Genomic DNA, 24,220 nt, shown 5'->3' on the forward strand with positions numbered 1-24,220 from the left:
TGCCATTACCTGACGTCAGATAACCCCACTTTGAAAGTTGAAAAGGCCTGGTTTCACAATCTGCAGCTCATTGTAGACTCCCAGGCAGCTATAAAAAGTGATGAGATTAGAAAGTTATCTTTGCCCCTTCCCACATAAAGGCAAGCTATCTTTATTCCCACCCACCCCCACCCCCACCCCCAAGGAATTTTTCTACTGCTGCTCTATCATGTGATAACTAAGCTGCTGCTATATGAATAATTATGATAACTTTTCAAGGCGCCCAGATGGGATTGCTAGTAGGTGGAGAGGATGCAAAAATTGTGAATCAGGTTCCATTACCTGGGTCCTTCCTGATCTGAAATATCTGTTTCCTTTCTTCTGAGCGTAGAGCTACCAACGTTTCCAGGCAGGCCTATGTGTCTTTTAACAGCTGTTTGAGAAACAGAAATTTTTCAGGAGGAACTTTCCACACCACTGCATCTGCATGCTGTGATAAAGGTTTCATGGGCTGAAATTTAGTTTTGTCACCCAGCATTTAAGTGGCATAGGAGCCCTGCCAGGAAAAAAAAACTTGGCAACTAAACACGGGAAAAGGGAGGAAGCACATACTACATAACAGCAGGCCAACAAGTAACCACAGTAAGGGTTCCGTTTTGCTGAAAACCTAAGCTATAGAGTACGTGGCATGCTAGCTAACATGTAGCTCATAGCTCATCTGCAAAAACAGATTGCAATATTTGCATACCCTCCAACTGTACCTGTTTAATAAGCACACAGTATTTGTTTCTTCACTATGCATACAGGTTGCTCCTCTGTGCTGAATTTGTATCTAATTGTGCTCATTTTGGATGACACAATTTTGCCTGCCTTACCTGAGAACTGGGTCTGCCAGACAACTGTTTTAAAAAGTACTATTTTGAAATGCTGACAATACTCTGATTTGGGAGTGAGATATGTAACAACAAAATGTGATAATTTGTGACCTCTAAATATGAAAGCATGATTTCTGAGCAATAAAAAAGTGAAGCTTGAAGCTAATACTTCAAAATACATTTGGTTATATAACTGACTGTCTGGAACTAGGTATCAGCTTGCTCACTTATTTGCACAACATAAAACAGCTATGACTGCTACTAAACGCATTTACTATGGAACAAATCCCATTGAACTCAGTAGGATGACTTGCTTTCAAGTAAAAAGAGGTTGTGGTAACAATCATGAATTGTCTCCTTTGCTAAGCAGAGGTCTGCTCTGGCTTGCATTGATTGGGAGACTACATGTGTGAGCACTATAAGATATGGGGCCCATCTGGAAGAGCACGTGCATACTTGCATGCAGAAGGTTCCAAGTTCCCTCCCTGGCATCTCCAAGATAGGGCTGAGAGAGACTCCTGCCTGCAGCCTTGGAGAAGCTGCTGCCAGTCTGTGTAGACAATACTGAACTAACTCAGCTATTAGCTGGACCAATGGTCTGACTCAGTATAATGCAGCTTCCTATGTTCCTAAACATGCTAAAGATTGTACTGCACATCTATATTCCTCTTTAATAAAAACCAGAAGATTTACCTTGCTTTTTCAGGACAAAAGTGAATTTATTCCAGCATTCTGGCTCCAGCAGTGGCTGACCAGGTACCTCTCGGAAGCTCATAAGGAAGGCACAATGGTGAAGTCAAATCCTGTTGGTAATCCACAATGTTTTGTATCAGAAAGTACATGGAGCTTCAGAGGTATGAGAGCTACTAAGCAGTGACAGACCCAGAGGCACAGCAAGGTTGCTGTTAGAGATGTGCAAAAAATTTCGGGCACAGATCAATCTGTGCCCGAAACAAGCAATTTCGGGTGATTTGGGTCCGAACTGAATCACCCCCGATGTCCCCCAATATTTTTTGGGGCCGAGCCGAATCACCCCTGATTTGTGCCCAAAAAATTCGGGTGATTCGGGATGACGTCTCTTTGAATTTCCCGCCTTTTTGCCTCCATTGATTTGAATGCAAAAAGGTCTGATGTGACGTCAGCTCGAATTTCGGGCCCCAGGGGCAAAATAGTGGGGTGGGGTGGTAGTGCCTAACAGATGGAGGCTACCACCCAGATTTCAGGGGAATTGGGCAAAGGGCTGATTTGGGGGGAATTTTTGAAATTTTAGTGTCTTTGGGGCAGTTCGGGGGCATAGCGTGGGATATGGGCAAAAAGAGTGGGGTGGGGTGGTAGTGCCTAATGGGTGGAGGCTACCACCCCAATTTCAGAGTGATTGGGCAGAGGGATGATTTTGGGGGAATTGTTGAAGTTTATGCGTCTTTAAGGTTTTCCCCCATAGAGAAGCATTGAGGTGTCAGCAAATGTATAGCTTCACGTGGGGGGCAAAGGGGTAGCCTAGAGCAGTGTGGGGTTGGTGGTAGTGCCAGGTAGGGTCAAGGAAGCTACCTGAATTTTTTCAAAGGATTTGGGCAGAGGGCTGATTTTGGGGGAATTGTTAAATTTTACGCATCTTTAAGGTTTTTCCTCATAGGGTATACATGGAGCTTTCAGCAGCCCCATAACTGCACTTGGGGGGTGCTGGGGTGGCCCGGAGCAAGTGGTAGTGTAGTGCACATAGGGTGCCAACCGCCCCCATGGGTTTCTAACCCATGGGGTACAGGGTTCTGTTGTTTCAGAGGTATTCTGAGTGTGGATTCTATGATAGCAAATTAGAGTGGATTCATAGTGTTTCATTGAAAATCTCATTAGCTATCATAGAATCCACACTCAGAATACCTCTGAAACAACAGAACCCTGTACCCCATGGGTTAGAAACCCATGGGGGTGGTTGGCACCCTATGTGCACTACACTACCACTCTCTCTGGGCCACCCCAGCACCCCCCAAGTGCAGTTATGGGGCTGCTGAAAGCTCCATGTATACCCTATGAGGAAAAACCTTAAAGATGCGTAAACTTTAACAATTCCCCAAAAATCAGCCCTCTGCCCAAATCCTTTGAAAAAATTCAGGTAGTTTCCTTGACCCTACCTGGCACTATCACCAACCCCACACTACTCTAGGCCACCCCTTTGCCCCCCGCGTGATGCTATACATTTGCTGACACCTCAATGCTTCTCTATGGGAAAAAACCTTAAAGATGCGTAAACTTCAACAATTCCCCCCAAACCAGCCCTCTGCCCAATCACTCTGAAATTGGGGTGGTAGCCTCCACCCATTAGGCACTACCACCCCACCCCACTCTTTTTGCCCAGATCTCACGCTATGCCCCCGATCTGCCCCAAAGACACTAAAACTTCAAAAATCCCCCCAAAATCAGCCCTTTGCCCAATTCCCCTGAAATCTGGGTGGTAGCCTCCAACCATTGGGCGCTACCACCCCACCCCACTATTTTGCCCCTGGGACCCATTTTTCTTACCTGAATCGATTCGGATTTAATCCAAATCCGAACTGAATCAGGGGTGATTCGGGTAGCCCAGATTCGGGCACAGAACAGAACGGGGGTGATTTGGTTCAGGTCCCGAACCGAATCACCGAAAACCCGAATTTCACACCCCTAGTTGCTGTAGACCCTGAGATAGAAAGTGAAGATAGGCCCCTCTGTCAAGGGTCAGAGACATTTGTCCCCCTCTGTTCAATTATAACCACACCCTTAGATGGACTTGTCCTCTATTCGTTTGTTTAATCCTTTGTTAAAGCCTTCCAAACTAATGGCAACAATTTGTGATAGAGGCTTACATAGTGCAAAAAGGGATGTGAGTGGTTAAGTACCAACATGCCCCTATGAATACCATGTAAACAGCTGCAAGGAGACTGTGCTGAAGGCAGTAGCACTCAGCAGAAAGGGCTCCATTGTCCAACGCATCATCCATTGGAAATAATGGGTGTCACATTGTGCAATTCCGTGCATAGAATGCTTACCTCTGAGTGCTGCTGCTTTTAAGCACAGCCTCATTGCAGCTCTTTACACATATGCAGCGGCACAGGCAGTGCTTAAGCCACCCGTGTCTTGAGTTGCCATCTCCCCCAAAATTCCAGGTTATACCTGGATTTTAAGCATCTCACCCAGCTTGCTTAGCCCACCCTGATTCTCCCAGATTTCTGCTTTCTTTTCTTTTTTGTTTTGTTTTGTTTTAAAGCTAAGCTGTAGCCTTGTCGAAGTGATGGAGCAAAACGTGCAGTCACTATTCTGCTCAGAAATTATAGTCCAGCCAATTTACATAATATGCAAATTAGGCACCTGGATTTGGAAAGCCAGAATATGGCAACCCTACCGTGTCTCTTTGCACAGTATGTAAGCCACTGGCTTCACCGAATTACTACTGGCCTGTTTCAAACATGTGGCTTTAATCCTGGTTTGGGATGACATTCATGAGCTTCAGGTTTTAGCAACCCACCCCCCACCCCGCCCCGCCCCACCTTGGTGCAGGAGTGAAGGGCTTTAAGCCTCCAGGCTTGGTTTAGACCTGGCTGGGATTTGCTGTGACATCCAAACCTGGCAAACTCCTATTTGTTCTAACCAAAGTTTGCATACAAGCTAGGATATGAAATGGCCACTGAGGCTTCTCTGCCCACTTAAGGTGCTTCTCACTTGAATAGAAGGGTAACTGAGGCTGCAGCTGTCCCTGAATCTGGCTCCAGGTTGACAGGAAGATTGAGTGAAGTAGGAGGATAAAAGGAAGAAAAATGGCTTCATCTTTGTCCTGCCTTTCTCCTCCTCCATAGAATTTTGTCATGGGACCTCACTTATACTTAAGAAGTAGGCACCTAAGAATTCCAAAACATGACCCTGGTGCCCACAGAGCCCTGTGGTTTTCTTTTGGTGGAATTTAGGAGGGGTTTACCATTGCCTCCTCCCACGCAGTATGAGATTATGCTTTTCCTATATTGCTGCTGCCCAATATAGTACCAGCGGGGATTTGAACTGGCAACCTGCTTGTTAGTCAAGCATTTCCCCCACTGCACCACCTAAGGTGCTGTGTGGTGTGGTAGCAGCTGGAAACTTGATTCTAGCTGCCTCTGCTTTCATAACCCCATAACATTTCTGGCAGTCTTCACAACACAGAATTCCTTCCTGAGTTGGCATTAACTCCAGATATTTTGTGTTATGAAAGAAATGCACAGCCAGAAACAGTCTTAGGTAGCATTTCATTGGCTTCTACACAGTACTGTCTGCTTTGCCCCCTAGCCCAGAAGACAGGAATATTTTGGCATCTAAAAATAGAAGATTGCACCTCTCAAGGTAGTATGGAAACAAAATCATTACTTTGACTACATATAGGCTGGGGTGACATTCCCTCAATCCCATGATAATTAATATTCGGTGTCCAGGGTGATATTCAGTTGCAGGCTGCTGTTGCTGCTAACAAAGCAGGCTTCCTTAAAGATCCCAGCATATAGTTATGCATTCCAGGGCCAATGAAAGCTTAGGATCCATGAATTTATGTGATTAACCAGGGAAGAGTATCCATACATTCCTCTCTTCTTGCGATGGAAGATGTTTAAAGTTATTTACAGTAAACAACAGCTAACATACAATAAATGTTCTGACAAGGCTGGGACATGAATGCAAAGTTTCAGCACTCTTAAAAAACCTAACAATTTTTCTGGAGAAAATAGGTTTAGCTTTTTTCCTCTCTTTTTTTGTGCAGTGAAGTGAATCTAATTAGCATTAACTACTTGAAGAAAAACTTAAACAAAATCTCTCATCCAATCAGCAAGCATTTCCCCAAATATAGTGCTAAATTCCCGTGTTGAGTAGCAATAGAATGGGGCCAGTGGCAATGCTAGAAGATGCTAGCTTGAAACTTGATGTGCAACATAGCATTTCTTCTTTTAATCCATGATCTGCAAGGGCTGCTCAGGTGCTGATCATGTCTGATCATATAGAGCTGCCCCTTCTGCCGTGCTTATGCCTGATGTGCAGGTCTGGTTTGGTGCAATAGCAGTGGTGTAGTTGCACCCTCTTAGGTGCTCCACTGGTACAAAAACCACCTGACTTCTTGCCCCTGACTACAGAACGTTTTCTCCTTCACACTGATACAACACAATGAGGCTGTTCTCATGCACAGCTTGGTCTAAACCAAGCCTGGAGGCTAGGCACCCTCAGCCTGGGTTAGGTTGCATGTGAGAACTGCTGGGATCAGGCCTGATCCTTGTGGGCCAGCATCGCCTAACCTGGCTTTTTAGCCCAGCTGCTAGCTGAGGTTAAGGGAGCAAGCAAACCCTTAGCCCGGGCTTCCTACTTGTGTGCGAGCCAGACTGCTTCCAGCCCAGACACACACAGAGCCGGGTGCCTGGAGCTCCCATCTCTTGGGAGAATGCCCCAGTGCATCACACATGTTGTGTGGTGCATTGTGGGATTCCCAGAAGCTGGGACGTGTCATCCCGGCCTCTGGAACTGTGCTCTCCACACAGCACTGCTCATCTGGGAGCGCAGTTCGCACTCCCAAAACAAGAACTCAGGTGTCCGGGAGGGGGGAGGAGGTGTGTTTATCCAGCCTCCCCCTCCGCCCACCTGGTCATGTGAATGACCTCTATGACTCATGTTATATCCTATCCCCTCTTTGTCTTGTCCTGCAAACCATACAATAGGCCTACAAAATGACACCACCTGTCACAAAATGAATTATTAGGCTGTCAGTGGTTCAGTCATATTGTGCTATCATACACCTAGCTATCCATTACAGGACAGAACTAAAGAGGAAGAAAGAGACCCTTTCTTCTCCAGGAGAGAAAGTAGAATCTGCAAATTTAAGTTAGGTTCTTTTGACTATAAGACAGATGAATATTGGACCTTTTATATAATGCCCACACGATTGCTTACTGAAACACTACTTTTTGAAACTTACTGTTTGAAACAGTACTAGTATTTTCCTGGTATTCCACTGAAGCCAAACTATTTATATATGAAATTCCTATCCCATGTAAGCAATAAACAATGATAATGGATGTAAGCCTTTAGTCTTAAACAAAGAGTGTGGAAGCTATCTTGGCTGTATCAAACCACTAGAGATGCACTGTATGAGCATGAGGAGCAATGAAGTTTCAAGGGAATGCAATGTTAATGTTCTGCAGCATAAGTGTATTTTTGGAATGTGCCCTTACATAATTGGTAGTGCACATGGATATTTGAAGTGTTAGAATACACTCTTGGTTATAATTCACTAGCATGCTGTTTTTGTTACTGATAAATCCCTTGAAGTAGGAGATGTCAACAAACTCTAGAGGCAGCTCCAAATCTTAATGTGCAACTCTTTTTTCCACACTTTAGGGTAACCATTGATGAGTAAGAATATTGGGGATATTGCTTTTGTAAATATGGCCTATACCAAGCTAAACAGTATTGGAACTGAGTAATCACCTTGCAGCATTGCTGGAAACATATTTCAAATTTATGCAGAATTACCAGTGTTGAGAATTCAATTATCTGGTGTGCAAACATTTTTCCAATGAAAAATTGCTTCTTTCTTGCAATGAAACACATGCAGTTAATTACCAAAATTAATGTGTTTCTTCAATGGTGAACGAGTTACTCCGTTTGCCATAATTTCTCTCTCTCACCCACCCTATTCAACACATTAGAGGGGATTGTTATAGGACATAATGCCCTGTTTTCTCCATCCTTCTTATCATGTGTGCATAAGGCTACACCAGGCCACTGTTGAGAATGGGAGGCTTGTACACACCTTCCATTTCCCCCATCCAGCCTAACCCCTTTGATCAGTCAAGGCTCTGTGAGATTGCACACCTTCACCAAGTAGATGGCCAGGCTGAACAGAAATATGAGAGATGTGCACAGACCTGTTCCCATCCCTATAATGGTGTTTAAGGGTGGAGGCAGCCAGTGAGGGTGGTGCTGGGGCCGGGGGCAAGAGATACCTTTAAAAAGTCATTACCTGTGATACCTCTGGCACTTGCGAGCTGCCGCAAGCTGTGGCACCCCACCCAGCATCCCATGCAGAGCCACCATATAGGATGCTGGTTGGGGTGCCGCTGCTTGCAGTGGCTTGCAGGTGCTGGAGGTATCAAAGGTAATGACTTCTTTAAAGGTACCTCTCGCCACCCTGCAAGCACCACCCTCACCGGCCGCCTCTAAGAGTGTGGTCATCTGTGCATGACGGAAGGGAATAGGGCTCCCTTGCACTCTACAATGACCCCTCTGCATGCAAGTGCTGCATCTGCAGCAGAATGGCTCAAACCCATATAGTTTTAAGAGAACCATTTACTTTTTGTTTCTCAATATAAAATCCTTTAAAACCTTTTTTTGTAAAAAAAAAAAGAAAGAAAAGTTTATTATCCACAAGGAAGAGCGTTAGGAAAAATTAAATTGTTTTCCACATATTGTTTTCTTGAAACAAAGTCTACAAGGACATATTCAGCACCAAACTAAAAAAATAAAATAAAATAAAAAAGGAAAATATAATACAAACAGCCACTGAATATAATCTATAAAGCAAACATTAAATATTGCACTTGTTTCTCTAACATTTTTGATTTTACTTTTTTCTCCTCTTTTTTAAAAAAATTAGGAGATTATTTTCAATACTGGACTACAGCTCTGAACCTCATATTTTACAATGTTCAGAAATTGACCAATACTTTGTGAAATCAGAGAAAACAGTAATGCCACAAAAGAGGTTTTTTTGTAAACCATGTTATTTGATAGTGTTTACAATTTTAAACCTGATCACAAAGTTAATGCGATGCTGTGCCAATTATTACAATATTGGTCAATCCTGCTTCATATGGAAAGTTCCATCGTACTGTGACAAATGTAATGCTATGCATAACAGCAATTGTTCCCTAGTTGGTTGAAACAAAAACAGCAAAGGAAAACAAAAAAGTAAAACCACCAAATGCCCTTTTATGCCATAAAAATATTTTTTTTATTCTTCTGCAGAAAGGGACATCCACAAAATTGCTTAGCAAGATTAAAAAAGAAGTCCATCACTCAGTTTCCTTATTATGCAGTATCTTGAGTTTGCTTGCTGCAGGCCAAACTCTTTAACTGAATCACCTAAAACGCGACTCATTTTTTTATACTGTTTATTTATCACCCTGTTATTGTTCAAACATGAATAGTCGTCCATGTTTTCTTGAAGGCCACTTATGGAAAAGCCTATCCTGTATGTTATGAAACCTCAACAGCAAGACAGAAATTGATCAATGGAGTTTCACCCCAGAGGAAGCAACTTTAAAACCAGCCTTGTTATGAAGTTAAATAATGTAAGAGCTATACTGTGATCATTCTGAACTTATCAGACCAACTGCTTTCAATAAAAATCAGTTGTGAGTTTCTTTTTCAAGAGAGTTGTGCGTCAATCTATATCTTTAATTTTGAAGTGCTAGCATTGTGTCAAAAAAAGCCCTCATACCTATCTGGCAGTTGAGTCTTTGTAATTTGTGCTGAACTCCACTCTGAATTTTGCAATTAAAGCAACTCTCTGCCAACTAATTATGGCTCTTAATTTTTATATTCTGTGTCAGTATAGGTTTTTGAGAGAACATTATCCACGAAACACTCAGGAAATCTGTTCTAAAATGACACTCTTCTTGTCCTTTGAAATATATTGCCTATTTGAAAGAAGTGACTAAAAGTTTACTACAAATATTTTATACAAATATGTGGTCATGGGATAACTATGTATAAAAATAAATTTACTCTCTATACCCATCCCACAGGCTGAGAAACCCCTATGGAAATAATACACAACGTTTCTCCAGAAACTCTTAGGTGATACATGTTCATACTTTGACCAAACTCTTAATTGTGTCTTATGTTCTTGAAATATAATAAGAAATGAGGATGGGTACTTTTGTGCATGTCCCTTTCCCAAATCCACCTTTCCAAATAAAACAAAGTAACAAAAACAGGAAGAAAACTGTCAACAGTGCAACATAAACACAAATAGCATTTCAACATTTTGGCAAGTGATGAGTTCACCTGAGATTAAGTGATTTAGGCAGTCTGTAACAAAATTCTTCTTTGCGGTAATAGTAGAAAGGCAACAAATTCTTAGAAGGAATCAAGAAGGTATACAATCTTGACAAAAACTCCTATTCGTTTCCTTCTGTTATTTCCCCCCCACTTATCTGTTGCTTATCTACTACAGTAGGCTGCAAAACATACAGCAAGGATTGGCTTGAAGGCATTTGATGTTTGTAATAAATCCACAACAGGATCCAAGCTGAAGAGGTGATACATGGATCAGTCTTACTGGGACAATTCTGAGCATGTGCATATGCAGGAAAAGTCCAGGCTATATTGTTTGTTTTTCTAAATAAAAAAAAGTCAGTGCATTTGTCATCATAAAGTTTTCAAAGCTTTTTTTCGCTCCTTGTTGTGCGGACCACAAACAAGTTAGAAGGGGGTAACAACAGTCCAACGTAAATGAGAAAAAGCTGTAGTGACACTGAACCGCACAACATAAGCATTGAGCATGTGCAAATTTTCAAATCAAAAGAGGAAGTTATTCCTCTTGCAATACGGTGAGTGTTTTGACACGAGTGTAGGCTATTAAGGCTGCTCTTAGTATGTGCCAGTATACAACAGGGAGGAAAAGCTCAGATCTTCAAGCATGAAGAGCAGTCCTATGATGTTGCTGTAGGCTTCAAAAGCATAATCACAGGTTGTTTCATTATTTCACCTTTTCTTTTAGGCAAGAACTTCCTTTTAAACTGTGTCTCCAATAGGATGCCTTTATCCTCAACATGGCAAAGATACAATTCAGATCCAAGTCAACTTTTCTTATGAGGCATTCCTTCAACGGGAGGGGCAGGATGGCCTGTCATCTGAGGGCTGATCTGGATTTGGATCAATCTAAGTGAAATAGTTAAAAAAAGACAAAAAGTTAATGCTTTCTCCTAAAAAAAACCCCTAACACAACAAATAAGGAACATTAATAATGGAGGTAAATGATTAAAATTAAAAATGTACTTGAGGGAAAAAACATTCAGAATTATTTTACAATTTTGCATATTTGTTTTGGTTAATAGGCATTTTAAGAACATCTTACAGTATTAACAGTTAGTGTGGCCTTGCTCATTGATGTGTTCCTATGTTCAGCTAAAGTTTGTAAGGCTGCTAAACATAAAGAAAGCCAATTGGGGTAATTGCATTTATACCAGCATAACCTCAATCTCTCTCTTTCTCTCTCTACACACACGCACACACACACACAAACGCACACTGAGGTGATGTGTGGCACACGCTGGAGGTGTGTGGAATACATGCGCTGCACGCTGGAGGTGCCGGGGCGCAGAGCCATGCGGGTGTTGAGCCTAGTCAGAGGCAGCGCTGGAGCTCCAGTTAGGAGCCGCTCCAGGTGTGCGAGGAGGAGGAGGAGGAGCGGAGGAATCTGAGGCTGAAGTGAGGGTGGGGAGGTCTCTGGGGTGAGGGGAGCAATACAGTACTAGCGTGCAGATACTGTGCGCCAGTCAAGCTAGTTACGTTAATTTCAATAGAACAAACACAGCTAAAGTGCAGGTATGTTCCATTTACTGGCTTTTAGAATGCAACAAGTGTGTACTATTGTGGTAATCTATAGGTATTTTTGTTGGAGAGGCAAATACTCGTTAACAAGGAGCTTGGTAGGGTTCTTTCATTTAACAATTCATTAAAAATGGTCACATGTCAAATAATCGTTGAGGTTATTCACACAATCAAAAACTGGGTTCTACCCCCAAGTTTGGGAGCTGTGTTCTCCAATCTTTTGGTTGTGTGGAAGCAAGGTTGGAGGAAAACCTGGGTAGCTTTTTCTCCTACCTTGCTTCCACACAACTGAAAATTGAGAGCACACACAGCTCCCAAACCCAGGCAGTTTTTGATTGTGTGAATGACTTTGTTGTTTATGTTAAATTTTTGCAATAACGTTTGTCATGGGTTAAGATTCAACTGACAAGGAAGTAACAGGAGGAGCTCAGTAGAACCTGGGGAGAAGAGGCTCAGCACAAATGCACGAGGGGAGGAGGAGATGCACAAGCACAGTGCTCCTTCTTGCCATATTCATGGTTCAATCAGTAACAACACGTTGGATTGCCTGAACAGATCCACTGTGAACAGCTAATGGAGTCCCGGATTTATTCTGGATGGTATTGCTAATTAGGACTCCACTGCAGATTTTGTGAAAGGGAGGTGGGAAATTACACTCATGGAAGTAACTAAACAAAAACCTTACTTTCCCCCACTTTTTGCTTGCAGTATTCACATGTAAAAAACCGCAAAACAAAACAAAAATAACCACTTGAAGGGCACTAAGGAACACGTCTAAATATTTTTAAGCCCAATGCAGACATACCATTGCCCTATCACCTAACCATGGTTAGGAAATTAGAAGTACCCTGAGGGCTTCTACACTCTTCCCTAGTCCCTCATCTCTCAGGCATGTGTTTCCCCTGCTAACGGACAAAAGGGCATCTTTTAAAGCGGTGGCTTCTTTTGGTGGCTGTTACTAGTGTCTTAGCTTTTAAAGACTGTGAGCCCTTTTGAGGAATGGAACCATCTTATTCCCTTCTGTGTAAACTGTTTTGAGAACATCTTGTTGGAAAGTGGTATATAAATATTCTAACAACAACAAAAGTAATAATGTCACTTTCCATTTGTTGAGCTGTACAAGATTAGCTCCCACTTTAAGGTCAGAATTATATGTGACCAATCTTAATGCTAATAATAATAATCATATAGTTTACAACCATAGTTAGATTCAAGTTTGCAAACTTTGAGGCTATTCCCATGATCAGGTGAAATCGGGCTAGGGGAGCCTAGCCCGATTTTGCCTGACTGTGAGAACCACTGGGCTCGCAGGCGAGCCCAATGGCCTCCAAGCAGTTAACCCACTTAAGTAACCCTCCCCTAAGCCCAGGTTAGCAGAGCAAGTACTTCACTAACCCAGGCTCTACGATCGTGAGTAACTCATGAGTAGACTCCCAACCGAGAGGCTTACCCCTGCTAACTGGGCAAAGAGGCACCTTTTACCGTGGTGATTCTCTTTATTTAGCAGGGGGAGTGTAACTGGCCCTATCCACCCCCAGCACAGTACTTCCAGTGACTGTTGCTGGTGTGTGTCTTATGTTTCTTTTTAGAATGTGAGCCCTTTGGGGACAGGGAGCCATCTTATTTGTTATTTCTCTTTATAAACCGCCCTGAGCCATTTTTGGAAGGGCGGTATATAAATCGAATTTATTATTATTATATTATTATTAAAAGCAGCCTTCCGGCTTGGGGGTTTCTCCAGCATGCCCTGCGTGCTCATGCAGGGCATGCTGGAGCTTCCGGGGGCCGCGTGGCCGATTCCCCCAGCCCCATCTGTAACAGAGCCGACAGTCGTGTAGGCGGCTGGTTCAGCCATCCAGAGCAGACTGACTGCTCATCCGCAGGGAGAGCGGGCTTAGCCCACTCTCCCCGCAAACCCCATCCAGGCTCTTCTCATGGATTGTGAGAAGAGCCTCTCTGGTTTGTAGCTAGCCACTGCTAGCTTTAACTTTGGTACAAATGTAATCATTAATCGTGGTTAGCTTTGAGAAGGAAAGAGGGGCAAATCTGCATTCAAGAAGAGAGAGGAGGGAGTGTACAAGTTTGCGGAAAAATGAAGCACTGAATTAGGCTTCTAGTCCCTTAACTATAGTTTAGATCTGCACTGGGCCTCACTCAGGGGTAGGACCTCAGAATGCCTTTGATTAAATGGGACAACATTTCTTACAATTCCTAGACAGACATTTCAAGGCACATTAATTAACAGTTTTCAATTGCCAGAATGAAACTTTTCCAGGATGAAATCTGGAGCAGAGCTCTAATCAACAACACTGCCCAGGATACAGCATCGACTACATCAGGTGTTCACAGAGGCTTAGTTCAGGCAGTCCAACAAGCTATAATTTATTGGGCCACAAAAGTAGAAGGAGGGCTTTGTTTGTGCGCTCCCTCCTTCCTTGCACACCCAGCTGCAAGGGAAGAATTCTGGTTAGTTTACAGCTTTGTGTGTTGTCTGAACCTGGAGCTAACTGCTGTTTATAAACCAGAATTGATTTAGTTTCATAACCTGATCTGTAAACTGCAATTAAACCACAGCTCCTCGGTTTTGATGACACGGACAGCTGTGGTTTAGCCAACCAGGAATCTTGCATCACAGCTCAATGCTGGAAAGAGGGAGCCTACTATGCAGGCTCATAGTACTCCTTCCCACTGCACTCAAAATCCAACAAGCCATGGTTTGTTGGGTTGTCTGAATCAGCCCAGTGTAGTCTAGGACATATCCAAGGAAAAACAGCTGGCACAAACATACACTCACTTTAAAATGAAATGCAGAGACCTTACATGTGTATAAGCTTACCTCAGAATAAAGTGGAGGTGGCAAGAATCTGAACTCCTGGATGTAGGCGAATAATGGTCCTTGAAGTGCTCTTTCAAAGTCATCACAAGCAGCTACAGGTGCTAGGCTGGACTGCCTTTGCTCCTCGGTGACCACTTCTGCATAGCTAGGAGGTGCTGAAGGCAAAAGTACACGCAGTTCGAACAATGTTCTTATGCATGTCAAAATATATATAACAAATATATTAAACTTTAGATATTGTGATTTGCGCAAGGTAGATATAAGAAAGGCTCACTTGCTGGTATTTTAGTTTTAATTAACTGTGCTGGACATGTTTGGAAATTTATGTCTGGGCTCTAAAGCAAGTTTACTATCATGCTTGATCATAGTAATCTTCTTGCACACCCACCTTCTTGGTGGATTCTCTGGGAAGGAATTAAATACATGCATTGTCATCTCCCCAACTTTAGGTGAGAAACAACCAGAAGCCACAACCACATAATTAAACAAGTGAAGAAACGGTGTAAATTTTGCTGAGTATCTGTGGATTGTTTGCCATACCTCTTCTAAATCTGCACATATTTGGGGAAATAGGTCACCCCTATTAAAAGGGGTTGTACCTTCCCTCAGTTGTAATACCATGGAGATCCCTGGTGGATGATTTTCCTTGTGCTGTTTTATGCAAGAGGATTATCTAGACTGGTCTTAATAAGATACCCATAGAATAATTGGCCTATCAAAGAACACAGCAATGAACAATATAGAATCTTTATAGTCAAATTACCTTCTGGTCTTTCAGGCAGTGTCAGACCAAGCCAGTTCATATTCATGCTACATTGGCTGCTCACACTTGATGTTCTGCTGCCAAATGGGTGTAAAGGTATGGTACCAATAACAAGTGGTAAATTAAGGAACAAGTCCATTGCACCTGGAATATCCACGTATACCTAGAAGTTAAATGATAAGACATTATTAAAAGCTGAACTCCTATAAGCCCATCAAGAAAAGTTATATTTATGTATTTAATATTAAAAAGTTAATCACGGTTCCTACCATTAGAGAATATTCCACACGGATTATACTACAATCAAGGATGGAGGGGGAGACAGGTGGGATTTTTAACTGTTTGCCATTCCAGGTTTCTGTCTTCCCTGATGACAGGGACTCCCCACGCAAGTTGGCAACAAGTTGCTTTACTTCCTTCATTTTTCCTTTGGCATAGAATGCCTGTGTCTGATAAATGGCAGCCTTTGGCACCACCATCCGGGAAGAGCAGTTCTCAATCTCTGCAAAGATCTGAATTGATTCACCTTTAATGAAACAGAGAACACACACATTACAAGGGAGGAAAGGAGGATGCTATTCATATATTATTACAACTGACAGTTTTACCCTTACTGAATTTGGTCAATACTAAAAACACCCAATGGAAAAGCCCCACCAAGACAATGTGAGTACACTTCTTAATCCATGCAATTCAATGGCAAAACTTGCTTTGACTGCAAACTCAGAAGTTCTAGTGTCTTAAATAGAGCTTACTCCCAGAATTGTGTCGTATGTATAGCTAAAACAGACACAGATATACTATTAATGTATTGACCAAATAGACTAGCTGTTATCCAGGACCCTCTATTTTGCTTAATCCAGAATGTCCATAAAACTGCCGTTATTTACTTTTCCAGAAGAACATGAGCTACATACCTGGGGTGTAGCCCTTCCTTTCAATTTTGGCACTTAAGGATATTGGGCCTGAGGTACAAAACCAGCAACAGAGAGTCTTTTCTTTTGTGCCTGCTTGGGGTGACTGAAAGAAAAAGAGAAAAGATATACTCACAATTACATTTAGTTCACTGAACATTACATGGCTCTACTAATTTTGTATGGGTACTTCCAGCAGCTTCTTCAGCAGAGGTAACCACAAACCCAGACATGACACAGAAAAAACTTTATTAAAAACAGTATATATGATCATGGAGGTTTGAACCTACACTTATTGTTTGTGCATGATGGCTGCTAATCCTACTAATACATCTGGGCTAGCAGCAATCAGCACACGTTATGGTAGAGTTGACACCTGTCCTGCTGTCATGTCAGGGTGCTGGTTACCACTACCAAGGCAGAAGAAAGCTAACACCTGGAAGTGTCCTAATATTACAGAACAGTGATACGTAGAAACTGAAGGTTGCCTCTCTCACTGAGGTATTTTAAAAGCAAGCTATTTATACTAAAAGTGGTTGAGCTTTCCAGGGACTCTGTTTCAGCATTAATCCTCATTTTCTCTGTGTTATCACCTTTCTATGCAATCCTCAAACTCCTTAAAACACTATACTTGCAATTGGAGATAACAGGGCTAACAGCCTGATCATTGGTTTTTTTTGGACATGTTCCATGGATTTAAATAAGCCTTGCTTCCAAGTATGCATGTTTAGGATTGCAATCTCATTAGAGAGAGAAAAAAACTAAAATAGATTTGAATTTATAGTCTGTTCTACAACCTGTTTAAATTGAGGCCCAAATTTAGGCTCCAATGATAATTTCTATACATGTTTATTCACAAGTAAGTTCTACTGTCTTAAATGGACCTTACTCCCAGAATGAGATCTTAAGCTCCAGAAATAGAGCTTAATTCTATGCACAGTGGCTGACATCCAGACTAAGTTACTCAATATTACTACTCAGGAGTAACTTTAAAAGGCTACTAATTTTCAGTAGGGCGTCTTCTAGTAAATTTACTTCCAAGTGAAGTAAATTTACTTCCATAAAGCCCAATTCTATATATGTTCACTTGGAAGTAAATTTGGTTTGGAAATTATTAATCCGAACCATAATTCCTTCCGAATAAACGCCACTGCAACCAGTGGAACTTACTTTCAAATACATATGCTTCATGATTTTAGGAAGAAGTTTCTCTCTTAAGTAAGCATGCTCAAGACCACAGCTTTGTGCCCAATGAATTAATTTTGGTTTAAATGGATTAATCAGACAGCTGGGTTAAAGCTGTATGCCTGAATTCCAAACCCATTTATTAAAAAACAACAGAGAATCTTGTGGCACTTTGGAGGCCAATACATATCTATTTCAGCACAAGCTTTTGATGACTAGAGCCCACTTCATCAGATACATTTATTAATGTTTAATTTCAGTGGGACTTATTTCCAAGTATGTTTAGAATAACAGACTAAACTTGAAATGCCAAAAACCTTTACTCTAGGTGTGGCTCAGCAAGCATTTATTATGTTTTAATGGAAATGACCTTCCACATGGCATTATGTCTCAACACTGACACCTGCATTAAGGCTGCTTCTTTTACCCTGCCATAGCGTGTAATCCTACATCTATCCAAATCAATGGGATCACTCCCTCTGACATTGCTGGGGTAAGATTGTATCCAAAGTTAATAATATCCTTCTTGTTGCCCTAATAAAATGAAGGTTAGGGGCCTTATCCCAAACTCACAAAAATCCATAGAAATATCCTGTTGATTTTTGTAAGTTTTAGATTCGGTCCTATGTTGTCTCAGATAATACGACTTTTTAGCAGTAGATAAAAGAACCCTGTTTCAATGGACTTTTCTTTATATTCCATTTTCACACATTCAATTTAATTAAAAACCAAGAGTGAAAAAATGGTTTTAGGTCAGATTGAATGAATCTTAATAAAATTTTAATATATTATAAAAATGTTTTTTTTATTATAACATACAGAAGTATGATCATTTCTCCCCACTTGATAGGTAAATTATCAGTAGTAGAATAATGAATAATGCACTGCAGTACAATATTTTTTACACTTGTTTTGCAAAGCTGTGAAATTCTCAACTTAAACTTTCTTACAGAAATAGAACTGTTCCACACAGAAGTTATGTTTACTAGAACAGTTAAAAGATTACTTAAAAAAATAAGCAACTCAATAGTACTTGATTCAATTAGTATGCGATATGCTACCACTTATTGGTTGTTATATACTTATACTTTAAATATTTCACAGTACTTAACAATTATTGTTACATGTTTTGATATTTCAGGGACCATGTGTTGCTATTTTTTATGCCAAAAACAAAGAATGAGTAATTCCGTCAATTCTTACCAGTAATGAAGGAGTGTTGATATCTATATGTTCAAAGACTGTAAATTCCTTCTTTAATTTTACTGGTAGAAGCCAAGGCCTGTGCAATTCTGCTTTCACCCAATAGCGCACACTGCCATGTCTGCCTTCAAATGAGGTAGCAAGTGGTCTGTGCAGGACACAAAGGTCAAAACTGAATAAGTCTTTGTCTCTTTTGTTGTTTAACTTAAGTATACACTCAATGCGGGTAATAATTAATACATTGTACTGTACTGTGAATGCATCATAGTACGTAATCAAGCATAATTTGTTTGCAGGATTTTCATGTTCAATTAGTTTGGGAGAAATATCTCTGTATTGAATTGCTCAGTAGATCTACAGAATATGACCATATCTGTACTGGAATTGCACTGTAATATGCTACAAAGATGCATTGGCCCAAACCACAACCCAGTTAAGTTGAAATTATTGGATTTATACCATTTGGTCCTATTGAGACTAACGGTAACTGAAATGGCTTAAATCCAAATGCTCCAGCTTGACTGGGATGGGGATCAAGCCAAGAGATTCTGTAATTTTACAAGAGGTCACTTTTTAAATCTAGGAAACAGGGAACACACCAGGTAAGATGAGGCCAACAAATGGCTTTAAAATAGCTGACCTCCAAAGGGGCCCAAAGCCAATATGAGAAGTACTAAAGTCACACAAGCTATCTAATCACAGATGTTTTCAAGGTCAAAATCATTGCCATTGGCTCCTTCAATTTATGTACTACCTGGCTGTTTCTTAACAGCTACAAGTTATGAGCAGGAGTTTAGATATGCAAAATTATTTTCTCCTAACCCTTTTCCATGTGTTTTAAATAAAGCTGCCTTTCAGTATCATTAGACAAAAGCAGCAGCCTTTTTACTCTGAGCTTTAACTGAAGGACAAACAGGAGCTGTTTTAGCCAGAAAGATGTCTCCCTGGATTCACTGGTATTATGAATGCACCTAGAACACCAGAATTAAAATTATGCAATCTTAACTACTTTCATACATTAGAACAGAACAATTCTTTTTAGCTAACAGTCTAAACTCTTCTGAATTAGGCCTTTAAGAAACCTAAAAACAATATCATTAAAAGTTGAGCTGATGGCATTGATGCCCGAGTATTATTTCCATCCCTATTCTGCAACATAAACCAATGAGGTTATTCAACCTTTTCTTGTGCTTGTTCTCTGTTTGAAGGTTACATTTCTACAGGTTACACTGTATAAGCTGTTCTAGTTGCAATTTTCCTACTAGATTATTTTTGCCCATAACAGTTATTTCCTTGTCCATAATTGGAGCTTTCAACAGCAGCAGCATTCTGGCTGTAGTAACTGTAACTTCTATAACACTGCTGTTTTAGGAAAGCAAGCCTATTATGATGCTGAGAACCTGTGAATCCCACAGAGGCTAGAAAACTGCAGAAACTCAGAATAAGGCTCTGCATATGCTACAGTGTGTGGTTCTGAAGCAGTAACTATATCATATTGCTGCAAGGTTTTCTGTCTGGTCTATGTCTCACTTTCTTTATGAACATCTCCTCTCCTCCCTAATAACTCCCAATCACTTTATGTTCCTCAATTTATACATTCTGTGCATATCAATTAAGCCCATAATGTTAAAATTTGTTTATAAATGATTACAGTTCTCACTTTCATTCAAGTATTTGAATTAACGGCCCTGAACAATTTTTCAGAGTTGTCCCATTTTATTTCCTGTTTCTGGAATGCATATTTATTTATTGTTTGTTAAAGAAAACTACAAAGATTGTATTTGATCTACCAATTTTCCTCTTCTCCCACCCATCCATCCACATAATTCCAGTCTCCTCCTTCCTCGGTTTCTGTATATAATAACTATCTTATAAATGTGGTGTTCATTCTGCCCATTTCTGTTCTGATTTATGCCTTTCTGACAGATCAGTTTCAACATGTTCAATTGAAGCATCATCAACTATACAGCTCTCTGCACCAAAGGGAAGTCATGCCAGCAGCTCTAAAAGGACTAATAATCAATCCTTTATCTCATTTGTAATGAGAAAAACAGGTCATGGAGCAAACGACATATTCTACATGTGCAACAGGTTTTAAAAGGGAATGATTGGCAGGAGGGCAATGGTTGGTCCTGTTTTTAATGGTTTCACCACTTTGATTAAAAGCAACCTCTTAATAGTTTGTTAGGATGATGCTCCTGTAGCATGTTCGAGTGCAATCTCTCTGACCATTGAAAAGGGTTTTTTCTTTTTTATCCTCACCACATCTCAACCTATGAACTTTCTGTTTACAGATTTCTTGTCAGTATCTTCTCTGCAAGTGTCAGGCACAAGTATTACAAATACTTACGTCTGTGGAAGCTCAAAGCTGAATGCATATTCGTGCCGTCCTGAATGAATGATGTGGAGGCCTTCTTCAGAATTGTCATCATCTAGGAAGGAAAAACCCAATATGCTATTCCACCTGTAAATATTGTACACATACCATAAGAATTATAAAAGTGATTTGCACTGAATGGGATTAATATTAGCATTATTAAAGGGGAGGGGTGAAAATCACAGACCACACCCTTACACGTGTATTCCCACTGACCCATTTTTTAAAATCCCACTAACTGAACTGCAATTAATCCCCAAGAAACTTTTTAGCTTGGTTCTCAGGAATAATCTTTTTAAATAAATAAATGAAATCTGTGCATCCCTGACCACCCAAATTGCGTCTAAGGGCAGTGTTGTATAGTTTCAATGGTGTTTCTTTTAAATTAAAAATTGTATCCCAAATAACCTAATGTGTAGCAACTACTTACTAGATTAATTTAAAAAGTCAACTCCGTGTTACTATTTGCTTAGCAGTAGTATTAAACAAGATGAAATTTATCCACATACCTTATCCAGTATGTCCCATTAAACCAACATAATTTACTTTCAAGTAAATTATTTCAAGTAAATGGTGTATTACAAACACACTAAACTATAAAATGATTTTGCCCTGTTAATAGTCTAATTTCAAAATGTCCTTAAGATGACAAGTTACTAAATTCACTACAATAAAATGTCTCAGAATGGCCAAGTCTCACAAATTGTTCAGATTGACAGCTAATGGCAAGACGGGACACAGAGAAAAGGAGAAGTAAGGTTTGTTTCACAGGTTGACCTTCACTGTCCTCCTTATTCTTTGATACCGTCTTAAGAATGCAAGGCTTGTACAGCAATTCCTATAAAATTAGAAAATCCTCAAAATGGGGAGGGGGGAGATGTCATAGCAGAATGTGTTCTAAACGTTGTCACAAAAATATGGACAATTGTTGAACCTAGAATTTACAGTAATGTAAATACATGTTATACTAAAATTACAGTAATACAAATACATGCTGTACTAATGCCCTTGAAATTATACAGGCAAAGTGAAGAGGGCACTTTTTTGTTTAGCAGAGGTAGTCCTCAGTTCTGGTATTACTCGCAAAATACAAAATTAAAAGTCAAATTGCAGGCATCCACCCCCCCCCCCCCGCTCCCAATACTCTATATCTGCCTGTGGGATAGATTCATAGACGTCTTCAGTGTGCACCATTACTGTTTGTTTGGTTTTTTTAAAGCCCCATTTTAAAAAAGAAATTGAGCAGGAGCCTGTGCTTGTAAGGTTTTGGTGTGTGCGTGTTTTTTTATTTATTTTATTTTAAATAAAGACTAGACTTTTGTTCCATTCTGTTTTAACAAAATCTTCCCGTTCTTTCTATTTCTCCTTCTCTTTCTTTCTGCCAGCTCAGCAGTTTCCCTTCAGCCCCAGCAAGAGGAGCAGCAGCCAAGCTGTGGTAAACAAGTGCTGAGCTGTCAATCACAGACTAGACTCAAGCAGGAGAGGACCGGACTAAACCGGCGCGAGCAGATCCCCAGCCAGCCGCTCATATGCATACAGTATACATTGCACTTCCCCAGCCAGCGTATTTGCTCAGCAGCGCAACCCAACTTGCTAGTCGTAGGCGTAGTAGGGGAAGGGAGGGGGAAGCCGCTCCTTTTCCTTCGGCTTCCGGTCTCCTGTGCTGGCATGGCATGCTTTGGTAATTCCCTTTTGGCTTTCCACTTGAAACGTGACAAAAGGCACGGGCCACTCGCCACAATTGAATAAAACACAGTGGGGGAGGGGAGCGAAAAGACTGAGGAGGAAAGAAGCGGGTTCCTCGCTTGCAAAACTCAGTGCATTGGTAGGAAGCTTGATGCTGTATGGGGAGACTGCAAATAAGCGTGATGCGGGAATCTCCAAGCCCCGCACCTCATACATTTTTATTTATTTATTTTTACATTTTAGATCCCGCTCTTCTTCCAAGGAGCCCAGAGCGGTGTACTACATACTTAGGTTTCTCCTCACAACAACCCTGTGAAGTAGGTTAGGCTGAAAGAGAAGTGACTGGCCCAGAGTCACCCAGCTTGTTTTATGGGATTTGAACTCGGGTCTCCCCGTCCTAGTCCAGCACTCTAGCTGCTACACCACGCTGGCTTCTCTTCTTCTACATGCATTTCGTGGCGGGAAGTAAGGAAAACCATTGCGTTTTATTGGGAAGCGAAGCTCCTGCAGTAAGAGATCGTCCTTTAAGGAATATAAAGAATTCTTATATTCGTATCTGACAATGTCTCGAGCACCTGCAAATCCCTAGGTGCAGCCCGACGCGCATAATTCTTTCGCATGGGTTCGGGCTTTGAGTGTGTTTAGGCTTGCAGGCATTAGACTAACCAGTTACTTCTAATGCTGGGTTTTTGAGGCGCAACACCAAAGTAATGGGTGCATGGCATGCCATTAGGGCAAAATGCCCTGCTCCTTATTTGTTCTCAAACTGACACTGTTTTGGGGACAGCGAATTTGAGAAAAGCCAGGGGGTGGAGACGGGAGATTTGACTTCCAAAGAGCAGCCTAAGTTTTCAATTGTACGTCACGATGAGCACAACGCCCGCTACCAAAGCCCCAGGCTGATGTGCGTCCAACACATGTACAGCCACGAATGGAAAAACGTGGCGGCGGCAACCATCCATCAAGTTCCGCAATCCAATGCATGCTTACTTAAGGGTGGATGGAAGCCCCACTGAACTGCGCAAGGGTCGTCAAAGCTCGTCAAGAAAGTGCGCGCTCGCGGAATCCCCCCCCCGCGCTGTTCAGGTCGCAACCTATGTTGCCACATTGTTGGGGAGAAGAGCAGTGAAGAACCTTGAAGCCTGGCTCACAGGGTGCAGCTGTAGGTGCGGGATCAGGCTCTCGCTGCAATGGGATGGGAGGGAAATTCAGTGTGCAGGTCCATTTAGAAAGACTTCCTTGCCAGGAAAAGCTAAGACTGCAGGGTCGATCCTAAAAAGCGACAAAGGGGCGCCTGCAACGAGAACTACCTAGAGTCCATAAAGGCGATGCAAGAAAGCAGCCACCTACAGCGCCGCACGCTGCCTGCAGCAGAGTACCGATTAGGGTTCCAGAAACTAGAAGCGGCTTGCTTCTTAGCTCTTTCCCCTCCTCGCTCCCTTTAGGCTCACCTCCCAATCAAGGGCTGGCATTGCCTTAGCAACAGGCTAACAAACCCCACCGGGCCAATGATTGCGTGAGCGGCAGGCGTGGCTTCTGTTAACATGCTAGGCTGAGAGGTGCCTGCCTGCTGCTGCCTCCTCCACACAGTTAAGTCATTGAAACGCCTCTGCTTGCTTGAATTGGTGGTACTGGGGGTTACAGCCAGGCAAGTTGCTCGCCGTCTATGGTGGCACAGGGGAGAAAAGGTGAATGAGCGCAGCCAATTCACAGAGGGAGAAAGCTCATTTAGGGCCTTGGCAAATTCAGGTCGAAAATGGCCTGAGCCTCAAAACCTTAGGTCACCCCTTGTCTTTTGTTTCTTCCAAA

At 41.6% G+C, this 24,220-nt stretch overlaps 1 protein-coding gene across 12 annotated transcripts in view; it reads right to left on the reverse strand.

Annotated features, from left to right (window-relative positions):
* Positions 1–24,220, reverse strand: part of ARRDC3 (arrestin domain containing 3) — a 124,638-nt gene that overhangs the window by 98,398 nt on the left and 2,020 nt on the right. For 4 of the 12 annotated variants that reach the window (XR_008315229.1, XR_008315226.1, XR_008315223.1 and 1 more), the window contains exons 2-11: positions 20,699–20,780; positions 18,349–18,496; positions 15,964–16,066; positions 15,316–15,572; positions 15,047–15,209; positions 14,284–14,438; positions 9,900–10,775; positions 1,548–1,657; positions 322–412; positions 10–88 (exon numbers count right to left, since the gene is read on the reverse strand). Coding sequence is in view for 4 of the 12 variants with exons in the window: in XM_053290952.1 (XP_053146927.1) it covers positions 10,719–10,775; positions 14,284–14,438; positions 15,047–15,209; positions 15,316–15,572; positions 15,964–16,066; positions 18,349–18,496; positions 20,699–20,780; positions 23,402–23,519 (1,083 nt within the window). In the remaining 8 variants the exon portion in view is untranslated. Of the gene's footprint in view, positions 1–9; positions 89–321; positions 413–1,547; positions 1,658–8,224; positions 10,776–14,283; positions 14,474–15,046; positions 15,210–15,315; positions 15,573–15,963; positions 16,067–18,348; positions 18,497–20,698; positions 20,781–21,234; positions 22,339–23,401; positions 23,535–24,220 lie in introns of those variants that run through there. The other 8 variants (XR_008315225.1, XR_008315227.1, XR_008315228.1 and 5 more) reach the window with 7 other exon arrangements.

The sequence above is a fragment of the Hemicordylus capensis genome, chromosome 2, assembly GCF_027244095.1.
Source record: "Hemicordylus capensis ecotype Gifberg chromosome 2, rHemCap1.1.pri, whole genome shotgun sequence".
Lineage (NCBI taxonomy): Eukaryota > Metazoa > Chordata > Lepidosauria > Squamata > Cordylidae > Hemicordylus > Hemicordylus capensis.